Source organism: Oncorhynchus tshawytscha, linkage group LG12 (genome assembly GCF_018296145.1).
Source record: "Oncorhynchus tshawytscha isolate Ot180627B linkage group LG12, Otsh_v2.0, whole genome shotgun sequence".
In the NCBI taxonomy this organism is placed as follows: domain Eukaryota; kingdom Metazoa; phylum Chordata; class Actinopteri; order Salmoniformes; family Salmonidae; genus Oncorhynchus; species Oncorhynchus tshawytscha.
Genome location: NC_056440.1, coordinates 19,979,556 through 19,992,047, shown reverse-complemented (window position 1 = coordinate 19,992,047; position 12,492 = coordinate 19,979,556). Strand labels below are relative to the sequence as shown.

At 44.7% G+C, this 12,492-nt stretch overlaps 1 protein-coding gene across 1 annotated transcript in view; it reads left to right on the top strand.

Annotated features, from left to right (window-relative positions):
* Nucleotides 1-12,492, top strand: part of LOC112266094 (electrogenic sodium bicarbonate cotransporter 4-like) — a 39,836-nt gene that overhangs the window by 18,092 nt on the left and 9,252 nt on the right. Inside the window, exons 7-15 of the mRNA XM_042331159.1 lie at nucleotides 573-628; nucleotides 2,980-3,137; nucleotides 4,591-4,678; nucleotides 6,580-6,734; nucleotides 6,949-7,077; nucleotides 10,060-10,234; nucleotides 11,560-11,693; nucleotides 11,944-12,124; nucleotides 12,239-12,329. Coding sequence (XP_042187093.1) covers nucleotides 573-628; nucleotides 2,980-3,137; nucleotides 4,591-4,678; nucleotides 6,580-6,734; nucleotides 6,949-7,077; nucleotides 10,060-10,234; nucleotides 11,560-11,693; nucleotides 11,944-12,124; nucleotides 12,239-12,329 — 1,167 coding nt within the window. The remainder of the gene's footprint in view (nucleotides 1-572; nucleotides 629-2,979; nucleotides 3,138-4,590; nucleotides 4,679-6,579; nucleotides 6,735-6,948; nucleotides 7,078-10,059; nucleotides 10,235-11,559; nucleotides 11,694-11,943; nucleotides 12,125-12,238; nucleotides 12,330-12,492) is intronic.

The window sequence follows — 12,492 nt, the reverse complement described above, 5'->3', positions numbered from 1 at the left end:
TGTCGATTTAGGTCACTCTCTCTCTGTACCTTTCTCTCTCTCTCTGTACCTCTCTCTCTCTCTCTCTCTCTCTCTCTCTCTCTCCGAACCTCTTTTTCTCTCTCTGTACCTCTCTCTCTCTGTTTCTCTCTCTCCCTCTGTACCTCTCTCATTCTCTCTCTGTACCTCTCTCTCTCTACCTCTCTCTCTCTGTGTACCTCTCTGTACCTCTAACATTGCCAAAGCAAGATAAGTTTATATCTCTATCTCTATGTACCTCTCACTGCTTTCATCATCTCTCTAGAGCCTGTTTGTCTCTCTTTCTCTCTTTCTTTCACTCTCTCTTCCTTTGACTTCTTTTATCACTTCTAAATATCCAATTATTTCCCTGTCTTTTCAGATGTGTTTAAAGCTCTAGAATACTAGACAATATATAATAATATGTACTATACTAGACAATATTTCATCGACTTCATGGTATTCATTTGAAGAAGAAAAAACTGAACAAAAAATTATTTGCAAATTTTTCATTGATAATTAGAACCCTCTCCATATCCTAAGCAATTGTTGATATGTACTGTGTTGTTTTGCAGGTCATGCCCAAAGTAGGAGCATGAATGACATTTCAGACACTCCGAGCACAGACCAGGTGACCCACTAATACAACATTACAACTCATCAGGCTCAATTCAATCAAACATTGTCCTTGCACAGAGAAATGACTGGTTTTACTGAATTATTGTCATAATATAATGTATATTTATTTCATGTAGGTTAATCTAGGTTAGTTACATTACTGAAAATGTAATTATCTCTAAGCAGGGATGATGTTAGTTTTCTGCAAAGCTGTTTGATTGAATTGCAACCTGAGTGTTTTTAATGCAGGAATGAATGTTTCTTATTTTGTAATAGCACAATGTGTTGAGTGTGTGTACTCCATGTGAACGCTATGATCCCTTATTGATGTCACTTGTTAAATCCACTTCAATCAGTGTAGATGTAGGGAAGGAGAATGATTTTTTTAGCCTTGAGACAATTGAGACATGGATTGTGTATGTGTGCCATTCAGAGGGTGAATGGACAAGACAAAAGATTGAACTTCCTTTGAACGGGGTATGGTAGTAGGTGCCAGGCGCACTGTTTTGTGTCAAGAACTGCAACGCTGCTGGGTTTTTCCCGCTCAGCAGTTTCCAGTGTGTATCAAACTACCCAAAGGACATCCAGCTCACTTGACACACCTGTGGGAAGCATTGGAGTCAACATGGGCCAGCATCGCTGTGGAACGCTTTCAACACCTTGAAGAGTCCATGCACGATGAATTGAGGCTCTTCTGAGGGCAAAATATAGTCAATATTAGGAAGGTGGTCCTAATGTTTGCTATACTGAGTGTATATGTGTGCTTGTACATGACATATAGTGTATTAAATAACATTTAACCCGTAATCTAATGTTACTTTCTGTACATATGCAGTAGAGGATTTGGATTACAGTTGTGTTTCATTGTTGCCAGGGGAGCCCGATGGAAACAGTGTTGTTATAATTAAATCTTGGATTGTGTTTGTTTTAGTGTTCGTGTCACAGAGTTATCTGGGGAGCCGGCGGGCATACAACTCAGTGTTGTCTAAGGATGATTTAACAGTAGCCTTTAAACCCAGTGAGAAATACCCTCCCTGAATGATAGGTCAGGTGTATTGTGCTGAGCATTGGGTTGAAACAGTTGCCTCTGCCAAGATTATGCCCAAATAATTGTCTTGAGATAATGTGCTGGACAAATATGCCATGTTTAACTCAGTAGACACATCAATGAATACATCTCTGGGTACCTGACTGTTCCTGTATCTGTTTGGTCAGCGTAAAGCAGAACCAGGCTGATTTCCAGGCTATGCCAATCTACCCTCACTGATTAGGGGAAGGGGGATACCTAGGCAGTTGTACAACTGAATGCATGCAACTGAAATGTGTCCTCCGCATTTAACCCAACCCCTCTGAATCAGAGAGGTGCGGGGGGCTGCCTTAAATCGACATCCACATCTTCGGCACGCGGGAAACTGTCTTGCTCAGGGGCAGAATGACAGATCTTTACTTTGTCAGCTCGGGGATTTGATCCAGCAACTTTTTGGTTACTGACGCAGCGCTCTAACCACTATTATTCTCTGGTTGAGTGGTTTTTACTTAACGTAGTCGCAGGGGGATGTTTGAATCAACAGTAGGTCACATGTGCCAGTTTGCTAGTGATAGCCCACGTGTCGTGTGTGTCGCTGGCAATGGCCTCCGTAGATGAGCTGACATAGCCCGTGACTGTGCTAGGTTTGTCTGGGTCAGTATTGAGCTGCCATTGGGAAAACGTGCTTCTCAGTGTCCCATCCTCGTGCCTCTGCTGCCTCACATGTAGAGACTGGGATTGGCATTGGGATTGTACGTTCATATCGGGTGAGATCGTTCGTATCTCATTTGCAGCCCACCTTCGCATGCGATCGGTCAGTTCAGGTTATACGGCCACATTTCTTTCCCACAGTCAAGCCCCAGTCTCCAATGGATGTAGTATTTTTTTTACATTCACTAGAATTGCTTTAAATGTTATGCTCAGAGAATAGTTTATTTTATCCAGCAAAAACATAAGCTGCCAGAACAGCAGTGAGGTGAAATGTAATGACATTTTCAAACAGATCAGTGAGTGGATCGTTGAAAGGCCAAGGGCATTGATAAAACACAATGACAACATCAAGCAGGAGAACACTATTGTATACACATATCTAATGTCTTCCCTGTCACAACTGAATCCTTTATTAATGTCATATTAGGATATTTATGTGCGTATAAATGTATAAAAAAAACTTGAAACTTGAACTTGAAAATATGATGAAATTTCATCTCAAAATGTTCTTGTCAGTTATGCTGACAAGAAATCCAGTGTCCATACCATATACAGTATGCCCTGATGTATCAACTCTCTCTGACTGTCCTTCTTACCCCTCCCTCCCTCATTCCCTCCCTCCATAGCTAAGGAATAAGTTCATGAAAAAGATCCCTAGAGATGCTGAGGCATCTAATGTTCTGGTGGGTGAAGTGGACTTCCTGGATAAGCCCTTTGTAGCCTTTGTCCGCCTGGCCCAGGCCACCACTCTGGGAGGACTGACAGAGGTTCCTGTGCCCACCAGGTAATGAGCTGCCTGCCTGCCTGCCTGCCTGTCTGTCTGTCTGTCTGTCTGTCTGTCTGTCTGTCTGTCTGTCTGTCTGTCTGTCTGTCGGTCGGCCTAGCTGTCTGTCAGTCTGTCTGTCTGTCGGTCGGCCTAGCTGTCTGTCTGTCTGTCTGTCTGTCTGTCTGTCTGTCTGTCTGTCTGTCTGTCTGTCTGTCTGTCTGTCTGTGTGTCTGTCGGTCGGCCTAGCTGTCTGTCTGTCTGTCTGTCTGTCTGTCTGTCTGTCTGTCTGTCTGTCTGTCTGTCTGTCTGTCTGTCGGTCGGCCTAGCTGTCTGTCTGTCTGTCTGTCGGTCGGTCGGTCTGTCTGTCTGTCTGTCTGTCTGTCTGTCTGTCTGTCTGTCTGTCTGTCTGTCTGTCTGTCGGTCGGCCTAGCTGTCTGTCAGTCAGTCTGTCTGTCGGGCGGCCTAGCTGTCTGTCTGTCTGTCTGTCTGTGTGTCTGTCGGTCGGCCTAGCTGTCTGTCTGTCTGTCTGTCTGTCTGTCTGTCTGTCGTCGGTCGGCCTAGCTGTCTGTCTGTCTGTCTGTCTGTCGGTCGGTCGGTCTAGCTGTCTGTCTGTCTGTCTGTCTGTCTGTCTGTCTGTCTGTCTGTCTGTCGTCTGTCTGTCTGTCTGTCTGTCTGTCTGTCTGTCTGTCTGTCTGTCTGTCTGTCTGTCTGTCTGTCTGTCTGTCTGTCTGTCTGTCTGTCGGTCGGCCTAGCTGTCTGTCTGTCTGTCTGTCGGTCGGCCTAGCTGTCTGTCTGTCTGTCTGTCTGTCTGTCTGTCTGTCTGTCTGTCTGTCTGTCTGTCTGTCTGTCTGTCTGTCTGTCGGTCGGCCTAGCTGTCTGTCTGTCTGTCTGTCTGTGTGTCTGTCGGTCGGCCTAGCTGTCTGTCTGTCTGTCTGTCGGTCGGTCGGTCTAGCTGTCTGTCTGTCTGTCTGTCTGTCTGTCTGTCTGTCTGTCTGTCTGTCTGTCTGTCGGTCGGTCTAGCTGTCTGTCTCTCTCTCTGTCTGTCTGTCTGTCTGTCGGTCGGTCGGTCTAGCTGTCTGTCTGTCGGTCGGTCGGTCGGTCTAGCTGTCTGTCTGTCTGTCGGTCGGTCGGTCTAGCTGTCTGTCTGTCAGTCTGTCTATTTGTCTCTTTCTCTGTGTTCTTTGTATCTGTTCTTATGCTCATGCAAGCACATATTTTGACATTTTGTGGACCCTAACCTATTCCCCACACAGCCTTACCTAACCTTGGTTGACCGTAAGTTGCTCTGGATGAAAGCGCCTGCTAAAGGACTAACATGTAAACAATGTCTGACATATATACGTATTAGCTATACATAATGGCTACATCTTGCCTTGGCCATTGTATCTGTTCTTATGCCCATGCAGCACATACTGTATTTAGACATTTTGTGAGCCATTGTTGAGGTTTCTTTTCCCCCGCACTACCACAGATTCCTGTTTATTCTGTTGGGGCCAACAGGAAAAGCCAAGTCCTATAATCAGATCGGTCGAGCCATAGCTACCCTAATGGTGGATGACGTAAGTGTCTGTCAATGTTTCTTTCTTTTCATGAATACAGATGACATGGCAGATCAAATCAAATGTATTTATATAGCCCTTCGTACATCAGCTGATATCTCAAAGTGCTGTACAGAAACCCAGCCTAAAACCCCAAACAGCAAGCAATGCAGGTGTGTAGAAGCACGGTGGCTAGGAAAAACTTCCTAGAAAGGCCAAAACCTAGGAAGAAACCTAGAGAGGAACCAGGCTATGAGGGGTGGCCAGTCCTCTTCTGGCTGTGCTGGGTGGAGATTATAACAGAACATGGCCAAGATGTTCAAATGTTCATAAAGGACCAGCATGGTCAAATAATAATAATCACAGTAGTTGTCGAGGGTGCAACAAGTCAGCACCTCAGGAGTAAATGTCAGTTGGCTTTTCATAGCCGATCATTAAGAGTATCTCTACCACTCCTGCTGTCTCTAGAGAGTTGAAAACAGCAGGTCTGGAACAGGTAGTACGTCCGGTGAACAGGTCAGGGTTCCATAGCCGCAGGCAGAACAGTTGAAACTGGAGCAGCAGCACGGCCAGGTGGACTGGGGACAGCAAGGAGTCATCATGCCAAGAGAGAAAGAGAGAAAGAGAGAATTAGAGAGGGCATACTTAAATTCACACAGGACACCGGATAAGACAGGAGAAGTACTCCAGATATAACAAACTGACCCTAGGCCCCCGACACATAAACTACTGCAGCATAAATACTGGAGGCTGAGACAGGAGGACAGGGCCAAACAGGAAGGATATAACCCCACCCACTTTGCAAAAGCACAGCCCCCACACCACTAGAGGGAACATGACAGATGACAGATGGCAGATGACAGATGACATGACAGATGACATGACAGTTGACATGACATATGACATTACAGATGACATGGAAATACAGGCTTGATGGTGTGTTAACTTGAGTCAGCCAGAACTCCACATGGTGATAATGAGGCCTTCATGACTTGCTGTTGGTACCAGTCAGCCTCTCGTTATCAAAATATCATGGATATAAATGTTTTATGTCAGACAGGTAACAGCCTGTTATTTCCCATAATAGACTGGCAGGTGTTTTGAACAGAGTCCCACCATTGTCATACATGAAGAATTGGTCTCTGGGTATGCATCCCATTAACTAATGAGGGGAGAGGTCAGAACCTTGTATCAGATACTGCAGCGCATAGGAATAACTCTATCTCTCTCTCTGTCTCTCTCACCCCCTTCTCTCTCTTTCTTTCTCTCTCTCTCTCTATCTCACCCCCTTCTCACTCTCTCTCCCTTCTCTCTCTCTCTCTCTCTCTCTCTATATCTCACCCCTTCTCCCTCTCTCTCCCTTCTCTCTCTCTCTCTCTCTCTATCTCACCCCCTTCTCCCTCTCTCTCCCTTCTCTCTCTCTTTCTCTCTCTCTCTCTCTCTCTCTTTCTCTCTCTCTCTCTCTCTCTCTCTCTCTCTCTATCTATCTATCTCACCCCCTTCTCCCTCTCTCTCCCTTCTCTCTCTCTCTCTTTCTCTCTCTCTCTCTCTCTCTCTCTCTCTCTATCTCACCCCCCCTTCTCTCTCTCTCTATCTCACCCCTTCTCTCTCTCTCTCTCCCTTCTCTCTCTCCCCTCTCTCTCTCTCTCTCTCTCTTTCTCTCTCTTTCTCTCTCTTTCTCTCTCTCTGTCTCTCTTTCTCTCTCTCTCTCTCTCTATCTCTCTCTCTCTCTCTCTCTCTCTCTCTATCTCACCCCCTTCTCTCTCTCTATCTCACCCCTTCTCTCTCTCTCTCTCCCTTCTCTCTCTCCCCTCTCTCTCTCTCTCTCTCTCTCTCTCTCTCTCTCTTTCTCTCTCTTTCTCTCTCTTTATCTCTCTCTGTCTCTCTCTCTCTCTCTCTCTCTCTCTCTCTCTCCCCCCTAGCTGTTCAGTGATGTGGCGTACAAGGCTAGAGATCGAGAGGATCTGATTGCAGGTATAGATGAGTTCCTGGATGAGGTGATCGTGCTGCCGCCCGGAGAGTGGGACCCCAAAATACGTATCGAGCCTCCTAAAAAAGTGACCTCGGCTGACAAGAGGTTGGACTCTAGTCATTTCCCCCTACTTAATAATAATACTTAGCATTTTTTGATAGCGCTTTTCTAAAACCCAAAGACGCTTTAATTTTCAAGAGTCTGAGACCTGAAAACTCTGAGACCCAGATGTGGCAGTCTTTCTCAGTATGTCTGTCATCATCACTTCCTATACCTCTCTTCTCCGCCGGTGTGCACTTCCTGTTTCCTGTGTGTACAGGAAGTCAGTGTTCTCTCTGAATGAGCTGGGTCAGCCGAATGGTGCGGCCGGAGGAGGTGGAGGCCTCGCTGAGGATGAGGAAATGCCAGTGGCTCACGAACTGGGAGAGGAGCTGGCACACACTGGGAGGTAGGCTACTGCGTGGGGACTGGGATTTACACCGTTTGCATGTACAGTGCCTTGCGAAAGTATTCGGCCCCCTTGAACTTTGCGACCTTTTGCCACATTTCAGGCTTCAAACATAAAGATATAAAACTGTATTTTTTTGTGAAGAATCAACAACAAGTGGGACACAATCATGAAGTGGAACGACATTTATTGGATATTTCAAACTTTTTTAACAAATCAAAAACTGAAAAATTGGGCGTGCAAAATTATTCAGCCCCTTTACTTTCAGTGCAGCAAACTCTCTCCAGAAGTTCAGTGAGGATCTCTGAATGATCCAATGTTGACCTAAATGACTAATGATGATAAATACAATCCACCTGTGTGTAATTAAGTCTCCGTATAAATGCACCTGCACTGTGATAGTCTCAGAGGTCCGTTAAAAGCGCAGAGAGCATCATGAAGAACAAGGAACACACCAGGCAGGTCCGAGATACTGTTGTGAAGAAGTTTAAAGCTGGATTTGGATACAAAAAGATTTCCCAAGCTTTAAACATCCCAAGGAGTACTGTGCAAGCGATAATATTGAAATGGAAGGAGTATCAGACCACTGCAAATCTACCAACACCTGGCCGTCCCTCTAAACTTTCAGCTCATACAAGGAGAAGACTGATCAGAGATGCAGCCAAGAGGCCCATGATCACTCTGGATGAACTGCAGAGATCTACAGCTGAGGTGGGAGACTCTGTCCATAGGACAACAATCAGTCGTATATTGCACAAATCTGGCCTTTATGGAAGAGTGGCAAGAAGAAAGCCATTTCTTAAAGATATCCATAAAAAGTGTTGTTTAAAGTTTGCCACAAGCCACCTGGGAGACACACCAAACATGTGGAAGAAGGTGCTCTGGTCAGATGAAACCAAAATTGAACTTTTTGGCAACAATGCAAAACGTTATGTTTGGCAGGATATACAGGACATTCTGGAAGAAAACCTGATGGAGTCTGCAAAAGACCTGAGACTGGGATGGAGATTTGTCTTCCAACAAGACAATGATCCGAAACACAAAGCAAAATCTACAATGGAATGGTTCAAAAATAAACATATCCAGGTGTTAGAATGGCCAAGTCAAAGTCCAGACCTGAATCCAATCGAATCTGTGGAAAGAACTGAAAACTGCTGTTCACAAATGCTCTCCATCCAACCTCACTGAGCTCGAGCTGTTTTGCAAGGAGGAATGGGAAAAAATGTCAGTCTCTCGATGTGCAAAACTGATAGAGACATACCCCAAGCGACTTACAGCTGTAATCGCAGCAAAAGGTGGTGCTACAAAGTATTAACTTAAGGGGGCTGAATAATTTTGCACGCCCAATTTTTCAGTTTTTGATTTGTTAAAAAAGTTTGAAATATCCAATAAATGTCGTTCCACTTCATGATTGTGTCCCACTTGTTGTTGATTCTTCACAAAAAAATACAGTTTTATATCTTTATGTTTGAAGCCTGAAATGTGGCAAAAGGTCGCAAAGTTCAAGGGGGCCGAATACTTTCGCAAGGCACTGTATGTTAGGAGACTAGGAAGTATGATACCGTGAGAGAAACTGGGTCTGAACTGGGATAAGAGAGGAAGACTACTGAGTGAATTGAGATATGAGGTAGAGTACTAGAGTGGATTTGGAACCTTTAGCTGGCCTTTACATAGAGCTGAGTTGCTGGGACAACCCATTAGTATTCAAGGGATATTGCATCTAAATGTGCTTTAAAATGTCCTGTCTCTTGTTAATTCACATTTGGAACATTCACTCACTCAGGAGTGATGAGTAAAGTGACTGGTCAGGCGGTCAGGATAGCCAAGATAATCACCTCTCCATTTCTCATCGGCCCAAAATTATTGTATTAAATCATCAGCAGTTCAATTGGCCCACCCAGTCACACGGTGAAACGACAGACAGGCTGAAACGAAGAGACTCAGTGATGCATTAAATAGATGATAAAACATTTTAAACAGAACGTGTGCAGCATCATAACCAGAGTTTCTGTGACAAGCACTTTGTAACAATTTTGGATATAAAAAGGGCTTTATAAAATATATTTGATTGATGTCTGTGGCAGGTTCTGTGATAACCAGTTTTTTTGTGTGTGTCTGTAGCATGCTCTGCATCATAATCAGAGTGTTTGTGTCTATGTCTGCAGCAGGTTGTGTTGTAACCAGAGTGTTTGTGTCTGTGGCAGGTTCTGCATCATAACCAGAGTGTTTGTGTCTGTAGTTTCTGTTGTAACCAGAGTGTTTGTGTCTGTGGTAGCTTCTGTTGTAACCAGAGTGTTTGTCTGTGGTAGCTTCTGTTGTAACCAGAGTGTTTGTGTCTGTGTCTGCCTGGTTCTGTTGTAACCAGAGTGTTTGTGTCTGTGGTAGCTTCTGTTGTAACCAGAGTGTTTGTGTCTGTGCCTGTGGCAGGTTCTGCATCATAACCCGTGTTTGTGTCTGTGCCTGTGGCCGGTTCTGTTGTAAACTAGTGTGTTTGTGTCTGTACCTGTGACAGGTTCTGTTGTAACCAGAGTGTTTGTGTCTGTGTCTGCAGCAGGTTCTGTGGTAACCAGAGTGTTTGTGTCTGTGCCTGTGGCAGGTTCTGTGGTAACCAGAGTGTTTGTGTCTGTGCCTGTGGCAGGTTCTGTTGTAACCAGTGTGTTTGTGTCTGTGGCAGGTTTTGCATCATAACCAGTGTGTTTGTGTCTGTGCCTTTGGCAGGTTCTGTGGTAACCAGTGTGTTTGTGTCTGTGCCTGTGGCTGGTTCTGTGGTAACCAGTGTTTGTGTCTGTGGTAAGTTCTGTTGTAACCAGAGTGTTTGTGTCTGTGGCAGGTTCTGTTGTAACCAGAGTGTTTGTGTCTGTGGCAGGTTCTGTGGTAACCAGAGTGTTTGTGTTTGTGCCTGTGGCAAGTTCTGTGGTAACCAGAGTGTTTGTGTCCTTGTCTGTGGTAAGTTCTGCTTCATAACCAGAGTGTCTATTGCAGGTTCTGTGGAGGTCTGTTTCTTGACATCAAGAGAAAAATACCCTGGTTGCTTAGTGACTTCTATGAAGGCTTTCACATCCAGTCTATCTCTGCTGTGCTGTTCATCTACCTGGGCTGCATCACCAACGCCATCACCTTCGGAGGCCTGCTGGGAGACGCCACAGACAACTACCAGGTTGGGCTGCTTTAGCCTGAAATCCACAACTGTTTTGTGTTACCATTCCACCCCTTATACTCCGTGTCATATACCAATATGTTTGGCATATCACAAAGTACAATGAATGGAATGTTAGCACAAACAGACTGGTACCCAGGGTAGGGCCAATTAATTCATGTCCTAATTTTCTGAGTCGATGATTTGCAAAATGGAACAAAACAAATAAATGTATGGTAGCTTAATTGGGGGGAGAGAGGTGCAGAGAGAGAGATGGATTTAGTTCAGTCACTGGCCCTATCCATCACATGCAGTATATGGACCAATGACTGAACTGAATTCATTTGTTCATCTCTTTCTCTCTCTCTCTGTCAATTCAATTCAGAAGGCTTTATTGGCATGGGAAACATACAGTAGGTTTACATTTCCAAAGCAAGTCAAATAGATAATAAATAAAAGTGACATTAACAATACAAAAACATTACACTCACAAGTTTCAAAGGAATAGACACATTTCAAATGTCATATTATGACTATGTACAGTGTTCTAATGATGTGCTAATACTTAAAGTACAAAAGGGAACATAAATAAACATAAATACGGGTTGTATTTACAATGGTGCTTGTTCTTCACTGGTTGCCCTTTTCTTGTGGCAACAGGTCCCAAATCTGGCTGCTGTGATGGCACACTGTGTTATTTCACCCAATAGATATTTGAGTTTATCAAAATTGGATTTGTTTTGGAATTCTTTGTGGGTCTGTGTAATCAGAGGGAAATATGTGGTTATACATTTGGCAGGAGGTTAGTAAGTGCAGCTCAGTTTCCACATAGCCTGTCTTCTCTTGAGAGCCAGGTCTGCCTACGGCGGCCTTTCTCAATAGCAAGGCCATGCTCACTGAGTCTGTACATAGTCAAAGCTTTCCTTAATTTTGGGTCAGTCACAGTGGTCAGGTATTATGCCACTGCGTACTCTCTGTTTATGGCTAATTCCAGTTTGCTCTGTTTTTTGGTAAATTCTTTACAGCATGTCAAGTAATTATATATATTTTTTCTCATGATTTGTTGGGTCTAATTGTGTTGCTGTTGCTGTCCTGGGGCTCTGTGGGTTCTGTTTGTGTTTGTGAACAGAGCCCCATGACCAGCTTGCTTAGGGGACTCTTCTCCAGGTTAATCTCTCTGTAGGTGATGGCTTTGTTATGGAAGGTTTGGGAATCGCTTCCTTTTAGATGGTTGTAGAATTGAACTCTCTATCTCACTTTCTCTCTCTCTCTCTCTTTCTGTCTCCTTTTCTCTCTCTCACACTACCCTCTCCCCCACCTGCCCTCTCTCTCTTTCTCTGTTTCAGGGTGTGATGGAGAGTTTCCTGGGCACAGCGTTGTCAGGAACAGTATTCTGTCTGTTTAGTGGTCAGCCCCTCATCATCCTCAGCTCTACTGGACCTATCCTCATCTTTGAGAAACTGCTCTTCGAATTCAGCAAGTGAGCGAGCTCAACCCCACCCTAGTTCAGACACTGTAGCCTATATGTAGAATTTGAATACATATGGTTCCTCCTCTTGATTTAATGAGAATTCAAGCAACACGCACATCAGACAGTTATATGAATGGCACAATGGTGAGATAAGATTTGATGTGTCTTATTGGAGAGTATGCGTCCATTCCATCTTCATAAAAAGACTGTCCTGCCTTCCACATTCTGCCCCTATATCAATAATGTTCTTATTTCTAAGGAACAATGGTATAGACTACATGGAGCTGCGTCTGTGGATCGGGATCCACTCCTGTTTGCAGTGCTTCCTCCTGGTCGCCACGGACGCCAGTTACATCATCAAGTACATGACCCGTTTCACAGAGGAGGGCTTCTCCAGCCTCATCTCCTTCATCTTCATCTCTGACGCCATCAAGAAGATGGTGGGTCATGTGTGTGTGCACGCAGACGCGCGCACACACACACGCAGGCGAGTACACATGTAGTCATGCAAGCACACACACACACTTAACTGTTGATATAATGTGTTGCTACAGATGGGCTCCTTCAAATACTACCCCATCAACACCGACTTCAAGCCAGACTACGTCACCGCCTACAAGTGCGAGTGCCTGGCCCCAGACCCCAGTGAGTCCATCCTTAGCTGTATAAAATATTACTGAAGTGCAGAGTCCCCAGCAGAGGATATAAGGGTTGTTAAAGGGTTGAAGAGGCTTATGATGAGGTTATCAGGACCTAGTAGCCTGGGTGTCAGTCTGTTTCCACTCTCTCATTACAGCTCCTTATGGAA